The 19898-nt window shown below is 39.9% G+C and overlaps 1 protein-coding gene across 1 annotated transcript; it reads right to left on the reverse strand.

Annotated features, from left to right (window-relative positions):
- Positions 1 to 13538: 13538 nt before the first annotated feature.
- On the reverse strand, positions 13539 to 19898 carry KLHL31 (kelch like family member 31). Its single transcript, XM_027898306.1, has 3 exons — positions 19697 to 19898; positions 16255 to 17458; positions 13539 to 14410 (listed from the first exon to the last, which is right to left on the reverse strand). Exons 2-3 carry the CDS (start codon positions 17424 to 17426, stop codon positions 13678 to 13680), a joined length of 1905 nt encoding a protein of 634 aa, XP_027754107.1. The 5' UTR covers positions 17427 to 17458; positions 19697 to 19898; the 3' UTR covers positions 13539 to 13677.

Consider the following 19898-nt stretch of genomic DNA (forward strand, 5'->3'; position numbering starts at 1 on the left):
TTTCTGCTTAGTTAAGATGATCGGCTGAGATGAGGAACAGTGTAATAGTGGAATTTTCTGCACAATTTTTGAAGACTGACTCTACTCAAGGAAGGCAATTTAATGAGGCAAAGCTGGAGTGTGTGTTCACCAGCAGTCACTGTGGGTAGCAGCTGCCAGCCAGCACATGCCCCTTGTCAGGGAGTGGAGGGAGATCATGCTGCCCTTCACTTAGGTGGTATTTAGAGATCATGAGAAGAAAATGAGTGTGCAGCCGAGGTGAGGAGAAAGTCATGAAGAGCTTTAGCATCAGGAGAGGTTATTGTGTTGGGCAGGTAAGAAAATAAGACACTAGTTCAAATAAACAAGGCTTCGCCAGGTTTACTGCTTTCAGAAGTAAATGCATATTCCGGAACTCATCACAACTTTGCATATTGTGACTGCTCAGGTAAAACAACTCTTAAATAATCCTTTCAGTATTTAGAGGTCAAGCCCAACCTCTGCTCAGCTTATGATGCAACTTAGTAATTTTCCATTTCCAACCTGAAACAAATTTGAAATATGCACTTTTTGTGCTTTCTTTTTTTTTTCCCACAACCACTCTTCTCTGAAAAAGTCATTATAAACACCTCAAAGTTACCTAATTATTTGCTATGAAAGTTCTCAGGTGGCCGAAGTCTTAATAATGGTTGTGTGGTTGCTATACTGAAACTGCTGCCTAGGATCGATTGTTTCTGTTTCCTGTTACTTTCTACCTTATGGCTCCCAGTGCAAGTTCCTTGATTCAGAGCAATTCTTTGTCACGCACAATAGAAATCCTGGCCAACAAGAGTCTGTAAAATTTATGGTAATGCAAGTAAATAAATGAGAATACATTACTGTACTGGTTGTGTCCTGAATGTGTGAATGTTAGAGGTGTTCCTTCTTAACTGAAGGATCTGGGAGTTGTTATGACAATGTCTCTAAAATACACTCACCATTGAGAGATTGCCTGGTTAAGCTCAGTCATTCAGTTGTTTGTGGAAGGAGACTGAGAAGTAGGATCGAGCCATCCCTGCAGAAGGAGCAGTTACGGACAACAAAAGGAGGAAACAAAACCCCAGAAAGGGGTTTCTTCTGCTGATCTCTGCGTTACCATTGAATGAAAAGTGTCACCATCACCTTAATAACCATGGTAACAATTTGTGCTTTGTCATGGTGACTCTCAATATTTCATAAGGCAGGGCATTATTCAAGACTGGCCTTACTGAAAATGCAGTTGCTCCCACAAGCATATTCTTAGGAACTTAGGATCACTTGTTAATGCATATTTATTTAGTAATTTACTTTCTAAGAGCAATTCCATTCACATTCACTTTTTCATTATCAGTAAAGCATAACTCATTACCCTGTTTTTCAGAAGGCATAACTAAGATAGCGAGTGACCTTGTTGCTTGCTTAAAGACATGGAGTGGTTCAGTGAGTCATAAACAGAGCAGTTCAAATGGCAGGCAGGTTTTGTTTGTGTTTCATTCCAGGAAAAACAAAACAAGAATGCAGGCTGGGAGAAAAGACTTCAAAACAAATGAACTGGAATTGCTCCCAAGCTGATGTTGCCCAGAATGTGGTTCAGAATCCAAATCCTACATTGAATGATGAACAGTGAATGCTAGATCATCATTTCATCCTCAAAAGCTTTATTCTCCATAAGTCTCCAGCAAGGTTACTGTCTGTTGTCCGTGATACCTCTTTTTGGGTATCCTCATCTTCCTCATGAAACAGCAGAAGGAAGCATAACACGTGACATCCTTGTTGCCATCCTCTTGGCGAGGGAGCACAGGCCTTCTGGTCATGATGAACAACTCACTCCTCACCATTTTTCAGTCTGACTGCTTCCATTCATGCCCTTGGTTAGAACTACTGACCATTCCTTTGTCCTCACTTTAATGCTTTTGCTGATGCTGTCACATACCTTCATTCCTCTGTCACCCATAACTACCCTTAACTACTTTTATTATATACTTTTTAACCCTGTACTCTGAAGGAGGGCCATAGGGCTGCCTTCCAGGGACTTCCTTGCAAAGCACAAGTGATCCAGAGTTAGGAAGGTTCAAATGCAGTCTCTAAATGTTGAGCTACCTGCATACACATGTATTTGTTCAGCACGAGCCTGTTAAGGCTTAAGAATGTGAACTGTTGATGGACAGTATTTCAGGTGAGTGAAACAAAGCATGAGAGCTGCTAAAATTAAAGGACACGACAGCCTCAAAATGAAGCTTCAAGACAACAGAATTTTCAAGTGCAGAGAAAACCAGGTAATATCTAGGTGGAATTCAGTTCAAGATGGAGGCCCTTAATGTAGTTACATGTAGGTATGGGTAAAAGTATGCTTGCTGGTTTTTTGACTATAGAGACCAGTGCCTTGATTCAATTGCCTCAATATTGGTGCCTTTGAAAGTATTTCAGAAGTCTGAGACACGTCTGACACTTACAACGTAAGGGAAATCCATGTCCTTTTGGGATGGCTGGATGCCAGACAGGACACCTTCCCAGCGCTCAAGCAGTGCTGGACATTTATGTGTGAAACTTGTCTCTAGCAAATATAGTCAGCAGAGCCTAGGGGGCAAATCATGTCATTCTAAAGTAGGACTTGTGGGTGACTGAATAAATCACTTCATGTGCCTGAATTGTCTGATTTTGTACTTTTGGCTGTATTGCCTATAATTGGAGATTTAACATCTAGTGCATTTATAGATGCCTAAATTTATGCTTCCTGACCTTGGGTTGCCCTGGGTGTTTCAAAGGAGCAGTGGCAGATATGAAAGCATTTAGGTTACACAGACGCTAATGCCTGCAACTCCTCAGTTGCATGACTGGCATGACTGATCTGGGTTTTTAAGTGGTCTGCCTTTCCAAAGAGATATCATATGGGAATTCTTTGAACACTTACTTCTCATATGAACAGATCCTGCTTCTGGTAGCATGACCCAAACTGACATATCCTCCTATTCTGCTTCTGCTCGGTGAACCAGGCTCTTTTCTGTGACTCCCTGCAACAATTTTTGTCCAAGAGATAGACATATTTTTTGTTTCAAAGGGAGTTTTGAAAAAGAATTCAAGCTGCTGGTAACAGCTTAGGGTGTTGTTTAGTAGCCATATAACACCATAAGAGAGCTCTGCATTGAGTTTTAATACATGATTTATGATCTCCACTTTCATTTTTTCATCTTTGTTACAATTCCTGTGGAGTCTAAGTGCTTTGCAGTTCACCTGGCTGGCAGTTCACCTGTCACCCTTCAGAAGAGCTGATCTGTTGCTCCTGGCAATGTGGTCGAAGTATCCTTTTGCCAGAACTTGTTTGATATCAGCAGTGAAGCAAAGAGACACTGAAATGTCACTGACGGCCACTTTTGCTGCTTTGGTGCATTTGCTATTGTTCCTCTGAGTGTGATCTAATGGAAAGCAAAATATTCTTATTATAGCAAACCATAATTCACTGGCTGAACTCTCAAGTATATGCAGTGACCAGCATAACAGCTTCAGAGCAGCAGCTGGGCCAGGAATCTGTTGGCTGCACCATTCTCACAGCAACATAGGAAATAACTGTTTTTCCTGTCTGCTAAATGTCAGTAATTTAAAAAATGTGTTCATACTGCACTGGGATGAAAACAAAATATGTTCTTGCAAGAATTTTTCCTGAGCTGAGATACCAACATTTAGGGCACTGGTTTGAAAAAGCTGAAAAGAAATGTATTCAGACACACATCCCTGCAACAGTGGTAAATATTAAATTATATATTCAAACTGGAACCGTCCTGACAGAGGAGACTGAAAAACTTTCAAATAGGTTGATGGAGAGATCATGTATCTGGAACATGCAGACCAAGTTCCTGGTGTGAGCCAAAAAGATGAAAGATGTATATCTTCCCCAGTGAAGGCTGTATCCTTTTCCCTGTGAAAGAGGGATGGTACTCTCTTGAGATAACCAAAAAAATCATTCTGAGTCTGAGAAGCCTTTTCCTGATGCTGTCAAACCTCATGCACTGTTGTGCACTTTGATTTTAGCGAATGTGAATTTTTCAGTAATCATCCTTATCATATTACAGTGCATTTTTCGAATCCTGGCACCAGACTGTTGGGATCCTCCAGAGGTTAGGAATCTTTTCTCCGAATGTTTGGGGACCATGGATGGACGTGCCGCAGCACGGCATCACTCCCGCGCCGGCAGGGACGCTCCGGCTCCCGCTGCTGCCGCAGGGACCGGACCGGTCCTCAGCGGCCCCGACCCCGAGCGCCCCGGGGCCGCCAGCTCCGGCCCTCTGGTGCCCTCCAGCGTCTCTTTCCCGAAACAACTTAGGAGAGCAAAGCCCTTAGGAGGACATCCCGCGGAGAGTGATGCTCCATCGGGATGCGTGAGGATCTGGCGCCGAATTGAAGACGGAATTTAATTTACTGGGCAAGCCGTGTGTCCTTGACTAACGGCAAGAAGGCGAAGCGCCCTGGTGACATAAGGGTAGGCTGAGGAAGGCAAGCTTTGCTACCTTCAGGAAAGCCTTCACGGCACATCTGGTTATCTGAGCAGCTCTTCGGAGAGCTGCCTTATCAAAGGCATTCCCTGAGTAACCATTTGCACCGTGGCATTTACTCAACATAGATGAGAAGTCGGAATTTGTTCTGTGGCCGCTTTCAGTGATAAGAACACAGGCTACACGCTGCAAGACCTTTAATCTCAATTTATTCTCTTCCTTTAGATAAGTAAAATGTAAATGGCCAGTCTCTTCGCGAACGAAGAACCGGGGAAGGTCTTTCCACCTTCCAGCCTGCGCATTGGATTTTTTAGGTGAGACACAGTGTGCGCGGAACTGAGCCCACCCTTTAATCCTGAGGTTCATCTGCCGGGGCCAAGCACGCTTGGACGGTGGCAGCGAGGTCCTCAGGACGTAGATGGATTGCCTTACAGGGCTAACGAGCTCCATCTGCCCGGGGAGGGGCCCCGACCGGGAATCGAACCCGGGTCTCTGCAGTGACAGTGCAGTGAATTTTCACCTGGACCACCGGGGGCTCCCTTTAGATAAGTAACTTCAACAAATTTACTGTTTGGCTCAGAATAATTCGATACAAAAATAACACCTAAAAAAAGCAATCTGTTCAATTTCTCTGTTTCTAATAAAATTCAGCAGAATTCTGACTCGACTCATCTATTCTCACATGACTACAGAGTCACAGAATGGGTTAGGTTGGAAGGGATCACAGTGGATCCTCTAGTCCAGCCTTTCTGCTCCACCAAGGGCATCCTAGAGCATATGGCACAGGAATACATCCAGGCAATTCTGGAATATCTCCAATGAGGGAGACACCACAATGTCTTTGGGCAATCTGTTCCATTGCGTGGTCACTTGTAAAGTTCTTCCTCATATTCAGGTGGAACTTCCCGTGCTATATAGGGATTCTACCTAAAGAATGCACAGTGTCCTTCAAATGAAAAAAATAACCTGTTGCCATAAGCTTGGGTAACATTTACCTTATGCATTTCACAGAAAGAAGCAGCGTACCAATTGATATCCTCTACATATTGGTGTTTAGTTGTTACAATGGACACCATAACTCTATGCAGGACCTACAGCTAAATTATGGATAATTTAGAGAAAACCCACTTTTGCTAAGTAAATATTTCACTCATATTATGTTTTTGGAAGGAAAATAACAACATAGTAGGCTCTGAAGTATATCTGCAATAAAAATTTCCCAGACTCTTAAGAAACAAGGCAAATATTTTAAGAAAGGACCCAGATAGTTTCTACTTTAATCCATGTTTACTTTATCATTGTCAAGACTTGCTTAAAATATTTTTGCTTTTATATCATAGTCTAATTGTAAGTTCTGTCTTTCTAGCAGTTTTTACAATACAGACTCGTGGCTTGACTCCTCAAAATCACCCTTCAATTTTGAAGCAAAATCATCCCTTTTCTTTCCTCAAAAACATCATCACTGAAGGTACCCAAGGCAGCCAGGACTAGTGGACATATTAGCATACACACAGGACAGCCACGCACTTCTGGACTGCAGTATAGGGACTAGAGGGGCAAATAAACCCCCTTCTCCAGGCTTGACTTAGGGGCCCACAATTTGACACCTAGTGCCACTTGAGATGCTCTGCAGCACCTGGGGCATCTGCACAAGGTACATTCAGACAATATCCTGAAGTCTTGACCCCCTGACTTGATGTACAGGTGAGCACAACCACAGGCATGTAGCAACTTTTCAGGTGCCCTAAAGAGCCCAGCTGCTGCTCCAGATGTGCATGAGTCCTGATTCATAGCTATCAGGCTCACCCTGCTGCCTTGGCTCACCTGCTGTGAGCAGCCTGGTTAGAAGAGGAAAATTGCTGCACAGAAGAAATTGTCTGTTGGAACTCCTGACAGAGAAAGGTCAGCCAGCATGGGACTGTGAGGCTGAAGACTAGGCCTCAAACCACAAGTATCCCTGAAAAGTGCAGCTGGGGACCCAGAAACCAGAGACATACCAAGGTAGCACCACCAAACACAAGACCAAGAGACTGTAAGGACAACTTAACATCTGAGAAAATGGAAAACAACATAGAAATATAAAATTGCTCTGGGAAAGTAGAAAACAGAACCACCTACTGGCTGTTAGAGATGAAAAATAGAAATTAACATCATCTATTAACTGCTCAAAGTAGGATCTACACATAAGTCCCTTTGTTATAAAAAGGACTTGATTTTTATCCAAAATGGAGTCTCTGAGAACTTCCCAGCTGAATCCCACATGAAGTGTCCACAAGCTCTTGGACTCTCACTGGGGATGCGGACTGACTCCAGACTCTGTGTCAGGGAATCTGTCTGGAAGGGAGACTCTGTCTTTTCTCTTACTGCTTGCATCTGTACTTCCCCTCTTTGGTTGGGTGTCCCCTCCAGGATCAGTTTGTTCCTCCCTCTTGAGATGGTTTGGCTTCTTCTTAAGTCTGTCTAATTTTCTTTATGTAAATGTAATATATATTACTTATATATACTATTATACTATTGCTGATAAATTTTCTTCACTGGTGATAAGTTATAGTAATTGTAATGGAATATACCTGCTTGGTTGTTGTTATCATTGGTTGTACTACCACACTGCTTGAAGATATTATTGTTTGACACCATACTATTAATTGATACGGTATTACTGATTGCTGATAATAATTTTTAGTAGCTTGACATATATTCACTCATATTGATTTTATTAATCATTATATTAGCTTTATTAACTACCAGTATATTTGCTAACAGTGATTTTTGTGGTAATATGCAATAAAGTAGAACATTTTAGAGGACAAAGCCTTTGCATCCTTGTGTATGACAGAATCCTAGGAACCCACAGTCATGATCTTTGCACATCTGCAGGTTGGGTAACCCTTCAGGTTGTGACATCTGCCAAATCTACAAAATCACACTGTGAACCAAGCCCTTGGTGTTAAAACACAGGGAATGATTTTTGACATCTCAGATCCTCTCACCTGTGGCTCAACTTAATTGCTCTTCAGAATTCAGACTATTTTTTTTCCTTGGAATTTAGATATTTTTATTTTTGATACTGTTCCTCATACAATCCAAATGAAAACATGTTCAGTTACTAATCAGACATTTGATTTATCATCACTTCTTGTTAGGCATTTTGATTACAACAAAAGACTGTGAAATTCATTGTTAAAAAGCAAGTTGTTGTCCTTGTAATGAAATGGAAAAGATAAAAATGGCTCCAGTGTCACACTATGCAGCTTATTGTGAAGGTGGTTTGACAGTCCGGGTGTAACAAACATTCCAGTCGGCTGATATGAAAGCAAGGATCAGCCCGGGGCTCAGAAAACAAAGCATATTTCAACTGCAACCAGGCATTCGTCAGAAAGACAGTCTCGCAGTTTCCAACTGACTTTACAATATGAATAATTTGTTTGCACCACGTGTCACCAGCTTTATTTAAAGCACACAATGAAAAATACCAACATGCCGTTTTCCTCATATCCACAGCTGCTGCACTACACATTTTAATTTTTAAGTAGTAACATTCTCACATTACACTTACAGATTTTTTTCTGTTGAAATATGTTCCCTTGTGTTATCACAGTCCATCCTTAAAGTGTACAGTTAGAAAACCCTTCTGTATAAGCAATATGTCTAGCACTTACAAACCAGGAAAATGTTTTATACAAATAAGTTAATATTTCTTCTTGATGACAAAAACACTGCCAAGGCTGCAACTAGCATAACATCCATTGTATCTAAGTGTGCGTGTTCCCATTCTACCAACAGAAATTGACTACGTATTCCATATAAGTTTATTGATTACCTATATTGTTATTGAAAATTTTCATTGAGACAAGTATGTCTTTTGCATAGCAAAACTCATCTGGCAATAACCAAATCTCTCATACCAGCTATGTAGAATTGCATCTATTTTTCTTTATTCTTAAGGAAATTCCTGGGAACAGAACTCTGAGCAGTGTCACACTTGCAAATGAGCACCAGTAACTTATTTTTCACTCCTTTTTTTTTTTTTTTTTTTCAGCAGGCATTTCACAGCGTGTCCTTTTCTTTATTGTGGCCACCAATAGATGATGGCCAAATCTCACAGCAATGAGATTTTTAAAATCAGACTCACAGATGAGCTTTCATGTGCTGTTCACATGTGTGCATCTTCTTTGGTATGCTGTTAGTCACTCAGTTACGGATAAGAAAAGAGAAACTAATAGGGACAAGAGATCTTCCTCTTGCACGGAGGAATCAAAGTATAAATTTGTGCATTACAATATTTTTGAGTATTTACGCAAAAAGATGAGAAGATTAATTGCAAAAAGCTCAAGGAACTATAGTAGGACTAACTATTGGCTTTAATTGCATTCTCTAAGTGAATGGATCCAGACTTGGAACAAGATCTCCCAGACTGGGTAAACGGGTTAAAATGGATTGAAAATTGAGTTCAACTGAGAACTACAGTTATGGGCAATTGAAAATTGAGCCTTGCTTTTCATTAGAAAAATCTCAGTTATGGAGTAACATAAGCAAAGCTGCTTATAGAAAGCTATGTGTTGAAGTAGGTGCTTATTTCCAGCACATTTTTCTCAAACCTCCTTGAGAACTGGTAACAAAATCTTACTCTATTGACTGTTATCCATCTTCCCCTTTCTAGTGACTGGAGCCTCATGCATCTCCCATCCTGCGTGTCGCACAAAAATCCTTGGAGCATACATAGGATTTCATTGAGTGACAATTCCCCAGGAAATAATATCCTTATGGGGTAATTGAGTCTCAAAAAAGTGTCATGTGCCAGCATGGTAAGTGAATGGTCATGTTGAGGATCAGTCTAATACATTCATGTTGGCTGTAACTAACACTGATATTTGTCTTATCAATTTAGTTCTTGTATTTTAATTTTCCAAATATAAATCCATGAGAATAACTGTATGTAGCAGAAGTCCCACTGAATTCAAGAAGGTATGCATGCTCATAAAACTATTTGTGTGACTGCTGGGTTTGCAACGAGAATTACCAAACCCAGCTGCTACTAGGGAAAATCTCCCCCTAAAAAACAGCATGGGTTGGGAAGAGTTACAACCATGAGATAAACTAATCTAGGTTTCAGGATAATATAAGACATGGTCTTACTCAGTCATTTGATTTATCACATACTTTTTCCTACAAAAACTGTCAATGAAAAATCTCAACACAAAGCACTTTTGAACATTTGGTTTGGTTGATGCTAATTTTGTCTGCTTCCCTCTTTGACCAGCTAGAAGTTGGCATTTAAGTTTACTGGACTCTTGAATAATCCACAGCTGATCTTGCAGGTTAACCTTAAGAAGAGATTAAACAATCATGATCTCATCTCAAGAACTAAACAATTCATCTTCCTTTCAGCACAACTTTATAACAGTAAGTTCCTCCCTCACAACCTTGTAACACACTCTCCCATGCACCTAAACAATCATGAATAAACAAGAAAACAAACCTTAGCAAACTGCTTCACTCACAGACTGAAGAAAGCTTATTTTTCAGATTTTAATTTGAAGCACAGATGTTGACTATAAAATGCATGGGCATTTTATAAAGAATTTTGAGGATAACAGCTTATATTTTTTTCCCTCCTACTAGTATGTCAATAAAGAAGATTCCTGTAGTGTTTTAACAGTCTACATCTCATACAGTTAGAAGTCCTCTTCTCTACTTAATATCACTGTATACAGTACTTCCTGAACTGTATTTTAAAACTTCTTTTTGGGATATACAATATTTTGAGTTCAACTGACATGTTGGTTTTAAACATCAGGAGATTGAAAATGCGGTACTGGACAATGAAAGAACACTGTCCCATAAAACACAACATACAAATAATTTTCACAGTTCTAACAAAACACGATCATACATAAAAATGTCACATATAGCTCAGTACATGCTATGATCAACATAATATTAAGTCCAGCTAATAGTGTCACATATTAAGGGCCAAATTCTGGCTCAATGTGCAGTTGAAGCCTAAACAGATGTTTAGAGAGAAATAATATAAAGCCACCCTGAAGTGTCATACTGATAACAATAACGTTTTATCCTGAAGTACGTACCCAACTTGTGCTACAGAAGGAACACGTGGCCATTGGTATTTGGCTCCTGTCCTAAGGAAACGCCTTCATGGATTTGTTATGGTGAAGGGCAGTGGAGGCAGAGGAACAGTCTTCCTTCTGGGTATGACAGTTTTAGCAGGCATCTTTATCTACTATTCTGCCAGAATTTAGCCAAGAGTTCAAAATCCTGTACATCTTATTCAATAGTCCCACTGAAATCAATGGAACCTTTTTTGTGAGTAAGATGAAAAGGATTTGGCCCCCAAAGTTTTTAACCCTTTAAGTAGTAAGAAAGTAGTTTCATTGCACTTAGCCCATCATTCACAAATAACTTTCTACTCAAAACCAAAATGGTTGTCGATGTACAGGAAGTGTTTGCTCACAAATAGGAAAGCATGCAGCAACATCTGACTATTCATAGCATTTTGGGATTGAATTCCTGAAGAGAAAAAGAGACCCTTGCATATGACAACTTCATCCAACATGTGTCTGAGGCCAGAGTAGTTGTTTTTTTAATTCCTAAATACGATCTCTGGCTACCTTAGAAAAATTAAGTAACTACACTGTGTACACAGTTATAATTGGATACGTGTACAGGTGTCTCCATTGGACTGGACAGATAAACAATTTCATCCAATATTAGTATTGTACAAAAAAATTATTGCAGCAGATGGTTATTTCTAGAGAGCTTCCTAAATATATTCATGTGGAACATATGATCATGACTTTGGGAAAAGAGAAATTTTGCTCTCCTCCAGGAGAAACTTCTGGTGACTGGACTGAGCAAGAACAGAATTTCCATACTTAAAACAAAGTAATCTTGCCTAGTTAAAGACTTCCATGTTTTGTTCTGAGACTGTTGATTTCAATTGTTATTAATTTGAGTTAAGCAGGATAAAGGAACAACTGTATGGTAATTAAATTAATCAAAACTATATGACAGTGCTACTCTGATCACAAGTCATTGCAATGCTGTATATTCTAATAACATGCAGCACTTAAAAATATATTTTGAGATTTAAAATCGTGTTGTCAGGTTGCACACATGAACTCTAAGTTAAAACTGGAAAACAGGACTGACTACCATGGAGTTTACTCCCAAACAATAGAGTGAATTACTTCATCTCCAATACCATTTCATGCTCACACTGATGCTCAATATGCAGCTTTAACAAAGCTACAAAAGTAGAGCGTGGGTGCTGAAAATGTTTGCCTTGACAACATCTGCACTTACTGGCAATTTTCTAGTGTTCCCCTTCTGCAAATGAGATATAAATTTGTCTGTCTCATAAATGTTGCTAAGAGCATGGCTTCTCATTGGCACTGGAGCCTGGAAGTGTCAATGATAATCTGAGGAAATTGCACATGAAGCCTCTGTAAATTGGTTAAGGTGAGTGACCTGCTGCCCTTTTGGTTATAATAAATCATATTAATTTCTTGTATTCCCTATTTCCTCCCCAAACAGAAGGATGTAGAAATTTTGTGCTGACAGCAGTCCTTTGGTATCAAACCCTCAGAGGACATGATGGGTTGCATATCCTTTTGGCTATGGGAATGGGATTAGATTTCCTGCTTAATTCTCCCAGTTCATGCTGAAGTCAGGAAGAAAAGTTCTTGGAAGGTAATCCAAGTTGACTAAAGACTCCACTCTGCTTAGGAAAAATTCATAGACTTCAACACATAGAGTGTTAGTCTAGCCTTTGGAATAACATGAATAAAATCTCCATAAAAAGGGCTGTAAGGAAGGCTTCAGAAGGACATACATAATGGTACGTCCAGGAGAAGGTTACTTTGGGTGCTGTGCCTACACCTGGTAAGAAAGGTGTTAAGGTATCTCTTTGTTCCTGTTAAGGTAAGTTTTCCCATGATTCACTGTTTTCCACACACACATGTCCTACTCTTAAAGGCAGATCCTGAAGTCTTTATCATATCCTTGTTCCTCACTCCACCGGTTATTTGCTGGAATAATACTAGGAAAGTTTGCTCTGGGCTTTTTCTCCATATTCAGATGCCATGAGCCTCTGGTGTCTCCTGGCATGAACTCAACTTTCATGTTTTGCCCTTGCAGCAGTCCCCAGCTCCTTGCACTGGTGAGGACCTTCTCAGATGAGAAGATAACCCAGACATGCAGTTCTACACAGATGGGAAGAGCAGGAACAGGAGGAGTCATACAGACTGGCCTTTGTGCCTCCCGCCTGCAACGACAGGGGTGTCTCCCTGGCATGAGGAGGAGGATGGGGTGGTGGTGTGCTCCTTGGTATACACAGAGGTTGGGAGAGCCATCTGGCACCCAGGGTAGCCCTGGAGGCTGGCCCAAAGCGCTTACAGAGAGTTAAGGTATTTTGTGAATTCATGTCTTGAAAACCACGTCACCGCATTTGATATAGGAATTAAAGGGTTTCATGGCAGAAGATGAGGTTCTCTTTCTAACTTCTGAAGCAGAAAATGCCTTGAGAATTTTTTTGTAAATACCACTGCCCCAAAAGGAAAGTGTGCACATGCTATCTGCTATATTTTTGGTTTGCCTTTTTCCCCTTCTGTTTNAAAAAAAAAAAAAAAAAAAAAAAAAAAAAAAAAAAAAAAAAAAAAAAAAAAAAAAAAAAAAAAAAAAAAAAAAAAAAGTTAGAAAAGAACAAAACTGTTGAATTTTATGACAATTTCTGGTCTATGTTGAGATTTATTACTAGTCATATTTGACTTTCATTTTGGGTTCTGAAAGCATTTAAAGCTTAGCATTAAAAAGCCTCATAACAATCTTCTACAGCAAGTGTGTCTTAATTTTACAGGTAACCAAACCAAGGCATAAAAAAAATGAAATGACACACCACAGACAGTAGAGTAAGTCAATGGCAAAGTCAAGAAGAGAATGAAATCCTGCAGCTATGGGTTAACTCTCTCTTCAGGCTAAGAAAATTGACCTTATTCTTAATGTGCTGTTTCTCACCATCCGTACTAAAGTTCATGAAAACTGGCCAGTTTGCACTGTTAAATGTTTGCAAAGCCAATTATTTTTTTTCCATATAAGCACAAAAATTCTACTTAAAGGGTTAATTATACTGCTGTGCAGGTAAACATTTTTAACTTATTGCTGGTTAGACCTGTCTTTAAATACTAACTGGGACAGAAGAGACTGAGCTGGCCCTGGACTCCCTTGTCTTGGTGTTGGGCATGGATATTGTACAACAGGATACGCCCACAGTGGCCTCAGGCAGCTCATCTTCCTCTGTCCATTCGTTGAGATCTGGGTTATAGCACTGAATGCATTTCTTGTACTTTTTCTCTATTTCATTCCAGCCACCCACTAAGTAAATTTTCCCATTAAGGGTGGAGGCACCAGCCGTACTAACTCCGGTTTGAAGTGGTGCCACGTAATTCCATTGCCCCGTGTAAGGACTGTAACACTCCACAGGGAGAACATCGACCCTCTCGGCTCGCCCCCCCAGCTGAGACCCGCCCATGACATAGACCCTCTCCAGAAGGGACACTGCACAGTGCCAGCCCCTTGGGGTGCTGAGGCTGGCCTTATCCTGCCAGCTGTCTTTGCTGGGGTCGTACATGCACACTGAGCGAGAGTAAGCATTACTGATGTAGCCTCCCGTGACCAGGATCTGACCATCCACCACGGCGCTGGCATGGCAGCACCTGGGCACCTCCAGCGGGGCCTTCATCTGCCACTGGTTAGTTGCAGGCACATAGCATTCGACTGAGGAGAGGCACCCCTCAGAGTTGCGACCACCCACGGCAAAAAGGAGGCCATTGAACACGTTCAGGCTAAAATGGGTGCGCCGCTGATTCATGTTTGCCAAGTGAATCCAGCTGTTGAAACGAGGATCATATCTGAAAGCATTAAAAAGAGGGTAACAGTCTCACATACTGCTCTGCTAAACTGTACAGGATTTCCGTGTCACTGCTGCTGCAAGAGCAAAATTGCTGAAATTTTAGTTCGTTATTTAGCCTATGAAAAGTCAGTGTAATGAAACTCATATTCCTGGTTAAATTTCCAAGTAAATTCAGGTTTTGATTGGAGAAAAATCTGTTTGTGCCATTCAAAACTATTATTTCAATGAAGTAAATCTGATTCTTATGTAATTTGACTTTGTACAATAGTCTCAATGGAATACCGGGAAGAGATACTTTCAAGATACAATAGAAATTTTAAAATTTGTTTTGCAATTTACACCTACAGCAAAGATGTCTAAATTTACTCAAAGAGTTTTAAAAAACATTAGTTGGTGATTTTTACCTAGTACTTTCTAGATGGTGAGTATGCTTTCCCTGCCACTCATATGGAGTGAGGTTTATGTGGAAAGAGCATCTGTGCTTTCTAAAAACATTCCTATCTAAAATAATTTGTCCTTGATATTTAAGGAATTTTGAAACAGGAAATGTCAAATTATGACTCTTGAAGATGTTGAGTGAGGTGCGTTAGTAGACGCACACGCTCCTCCTGTTGCATGCTAAGGGGATCAGAGAATCACATGAGAAAAAGATTATGGGAAAGTAAATACTAATTGTGAACTGTCATTCAGCATTGTCATCTTCAGGTCCACAGACATACTGATGTGACTTGATGTGCTCAAGGTTAATGGCGCAACAAGCAGCAGAATCCATTCAGCCATGTACAATGAGGATTCCCCCACCTCCTCTTCACAATCAAGGTGTGCACTGGGCACAGCTCCTTTGAGAATGTGAGGCACAGCTTAAGGGCAGCAGGTCAGGAGAGTAGCAGCATAATCTCTTTTATGCGATATATTTTTCTAAGTAGATTACACGATAAAAATGATCTAGAGAAGGTTCCTCATTCATTAACTTTGTATGTTGGTGGACGTCCTCAGGAGAAATTGACTGTTCCTTCTTCTGGAAGCAGAAAAGGAACCACTGGTAGGACAGTGGTTGTGTATTGCCACTGTACGTTCATAGTCTACTAGTAGATAAAAAGCTGAGTTTTCTTACCTCCAGCCTTTCCTTCAACCTGCTATGTGCTGTCAGCTTTCAGGTTGAACTATTTAAAAACTAGTACCACCCATATGACTATTGCATATTATGCACTCTTCTGACCTTGCTACCATCGGTGCAGTCCTCCGATGGCTGTAGATAGGAACTGCAATATTTCAGAAGTGAGGTGTTATTTGGAGTACACTGTAAAAGAGAAATACAGTCCTCAAGCAATGGTGCTGTTTCTAAACTCCTGATAATAAAAAAAAGCTAAGGGATATGAAATGCAGTATAAGAGCTGTTGAAAATACAGCAGATGGTGCATAGAATGTGAAGATTGTAATACCTAAAGGGTGTTTTTCAGAACTTTCTGTGAGACATCTAAAGTTTTAAAAATTTGAAAACTTTCACCTTGTCGGATTTGGTGCATTTTAATGGTACCTTAGAACATCTGAGGACTTCCTATTTATGTTCCTATTTCTTTCCTCTACTTGGAGTAAGTTTTCTGAGGTTTTCCTTACTTCCGATTGTGCATGTGCAACCATGGTGGAGTTTTTTGCATAACTCCAGTTGCATATTTCTGTTCATTCAGAATTTAATTTAGAATAGCATCTATACTTCCCCCACACCATCCCCTTTCTCTTTGTCCAAGTGGTTCATGTTACGTGATACAAACCAGCTTAGTCTATCTGCCTGCCTTCTGTGGAATAGATACCTCCATCCCTTTTAAACAAATGACCAGTTACCTGCAGAAATTGCTGACCGCATGCTTGGCTTGGTTCCTGGCATCATTCTGGTCTTCCCCACCAGCCACATAAAGAAATCCATCCATCACTGTGACGCACTGATTAAAACTTTTAGCAGGCATTTCACTTAGCTTCTTCCATCCATTTTCAGGATCTCTGTATAAGATGTCTCTGCTGAGAGACTTCTCTGTTAGAGCAGGGCGTCCCCCAACAGTAACTAAGACTCTGAAACCTCCACGGATCCTTGTTCTTCTGGACTGAAGTGTATTCTGGTGATAGGGAAGCAAGTGATAGTTCATGGCATCCACTAGGAGCTTATGGCAGTCCGCATCTTGCATCATTCTTGGCACAGTTTGCACATAATTGACAAGGTCTTGGGCTGAGATGGTACCAAAACGGATGTTACTTAAGAGATTGGCAGCAAACTTTACTCTTTTTTGGTCAAATTCCAGCCATTTTATTGCAATCTGGAATGCAACAATTTCAGAAGGCAACTGCAAGTCATCATCTGCAAGAAGTTCATTAATCTGATCAAAAGTAAGTTTTAGGAACTGATCAGTTTCTGAAAATTCAATGAAGTTGTCTCTAATAAATTTGTGTGCTGCTTCCTTGGTTGTTTTTAGTCCATATGTTTCTGCAATATTAGCAATGTACATACAGTTCTCAACACTGATTTCTTGGACTAGAAAATCACAGCACATCTTTACAAGGGTGTGAATCTGTAGATAAATTGCTGTGGAAATAATACTACCTATTGTATAAAGTGAGAGAGTAAGTTTTCCAGAGTAAGCATAGGTGATAACAGTAGCTAGACCCAGTGGGGACACATCATTGAGGTCCACTCTTTGAGTGGATGGATCTTTCTTTAAAATGTTGTGGAAATATTCACTGCTTGAAGCCATCACCACCTTATGAACACTGAAGGATTTGGTTTTGGTATTGATAGTCAAGTCACACAGAAAATTTTCTTGTCTCATTCTACTTAGACCTTCCAAGAGATTTGGGCAATATGATGGGTCCGAAACTTCAGATGAGATGCAGTTGAAACCATTTCCTCCTTCTAAGAGTCCATTCAAGCCATTTAGTTTACTGAGGGGGCCATCTTCCACAATGATAGTCGTTTCATTGATATCTGCTTTGTTCTTTTTCACATTCTTCTTCTTAGGGGCCATGACTGCAATGAAATATTACAGCCAAGAGCTTGCTAAAAATAAAATTAAAACGTTTAGAGCTACACCACAGTTGTGAAATTTAATAGCTATGTGGTTATGCAACAAATCTAACCTTTGTCAATACATACTTATGCCACAAAACCAAACACAGAGGATAATCTATCTTCCTAAGAACTATTACTCTGTTCTAGATTGTAGTGTGGCTGTTTATAGTTAACAATCAAGGCTTAAATTATGAAGAATGCATCTACAAGTGATTCAGTAATTCTTTTTTTTTTTTTTTTTTAAATAACAGGGCCATAAATTAACATTCACCTGTTATCACCACATTCAAAGAGTTAAATTCTCTAAATGAGTTTGCCAGAGTGTAAAGTTTTGTAAATAAGTATTTAAATTAGCCAGGTTCTAGACCCGAATTCATTAGCTTGAAGAATAGGAAAAATATGGGGCCCCAACTTTGTTCATCCTTACTCCGGGGCTAGTACAGACTTACAGGCAATTCAGAACTTGACTGGGAAATATTAAGACTGGGAGAAATTCTTGAAGACAAAAAAAAAGCAAGACAAGACATGAAGAGAAAGTGGATTTTAGTATGATGTCATATTGATTTTAGATTTAGGATCTGCTCCAAACTGCTTCCAGGTTTTTGGAACTTTTGATTTTACAGACTAATGATATTCCATTTTCCATGTCAGACATGCAAATACTTTCCAGACATAGCACACTTAGCTTGCTTTTCAGCATCAGTAATTCAAAATCTATAACCCTACTTTTAGGATTTTGTGGAGTTTCAGGGAGAAGATTTTTATCTGAAAAAAATGTCATGCAATCTCAGTTGGGATGTGTTGCTTTAAACAAGTTCTGTACGTGTTAAGGTAAGAATCAGTCCTACACAGTTTTGTTAGAACACATATTTAAATTATATATATCAACTCTAGGCAAGTTCCAGTTCTTAGGATTTGCTTCAAACAAATATATATATGTGCAAATATACTCAAAGGAAAGCACTGATCTTCAGTAACACAGTTTAAACAGAATTGTGGAGATCAGGATTCAAATAGATTCAAATATAGCATTTATCGCCAGTATATCCACTGATTTAAAAACAATTTACACATGTTAATTTTCTTTGTGATCCTTGTAGTCATAAAAACCAGAACATGAAGAAATGCTAATTAATTATAAATCAAATCACAGTTTTATTGTAGATAACTTAATAAAAAGACTTCAGTAATATCTCAGTCTAGAATCTCAGCACATCAATTCTTCCCTAAGCACATAGCATGTAACAAAATGATAATTTAATTTTAGAAAGGAATGGTTGCTGCCTGTGAGCACCAGGAGTTTTTTGCTGCTGCTGCTGGGTGATGACCATGTGCAGAGCAGGCAAGGGAGAAAGCCATGTGTGCCCAAAGTGTCAGTGTCAGCCTGTGCTGACGTGAGCTGCGATCCCTGATATGTCAGTGTGCCAGCACAGGGGTCAGCTGCTGCCCGGCTCCCCCTGCTCCGGCTGCATTCCAGGAGCTGCATCTGTTGAGACCTATCAGAGTCATGTCCCAGAATAGCAACCTCCCAGCAGCTTGCCATTTTAAGACAGGTTCAGTTGAAGGTATAGCTAGTGTTTTAGTATACTTAGTTGTTCAACACAGCTTTTGTTGCAAAAACCCTATGATGTTGCAAGTGTTGTGTGTATTTGTTTGCATAAAAAAAAAGGAAAACAAAACTTCTGGACATCTTTGTACGCTCTACACAGAATTTTAGCTTTGCATATTGATAGCCACAACTTTAACGCTGGCAGTCATATCTTGTTGTTCTAAGTATTTTTAGAGACCCATAACTTAAAATTTTTAATTCATGGAACACTTAAGGTTTATTGCCTCATTGCATCATTGCAGAACTCATTTAAAGACATGGCATTTTAAGCTCTGTTCAGAAATGCTTACTATCCAAAGTTTTTTCTTGAAAAACACTTTTTCATCACCAGAAATTTCATCAGCCAGTTTATAGTACAAGCACTAAAAGTGACAGGATATGCAAGTCCAGTGAAACAAATAAAATGATCCTATAATAAAACCAGGTTACCTAACTTTGAAAGCCACGGGTGATTTGGTTTTCTATTTGCTTTCATCTAATTTCCTTTAGATTAGAACAACTCATGCCAAATATCACTTGGGATCCCAAAACAATGCCTTCAACCAATCAACCTCCCCCCCCACCTTTAAACGTTACCCTCTAAGCACTAGCAAACCAAGGAGTTAAAAACCCCTTACCCTCCTCAGAAAAATGTTGTCCCAGAGCTGTCCAAGAAGCTGTCAGTAAAAATCCGTCTTCCTTGGAAAATGCAAACACAAAAAGCAAGGAATTGTGGTAAGAAAGAGAGAGAAAGGTCAGAGGCCACTTGGTAAGCCCCAGCTTGTGGTTTCCAGTGAGATACTTTGCTGTCACAGTGAGCAAAGGAGACCGGAGCCTGCG

Source organism: Empidonax traillii, unplaced genomic scaffold, assembly GCF_003031625.1.
Source record: "Empidonax traillii isolate 1590-97213 ecotype Southwest subspecies unplaced genomic scaffold, ASM303162v1 scaffold591:size1139884, whole genome shotgun sequence".
Classification (NCBI taxonomy): Eukaryota; Metazoa; Chordata; class Aves; order Passeriformes; family Tyrannidae; genus Empidonax; species Empidonax traillii.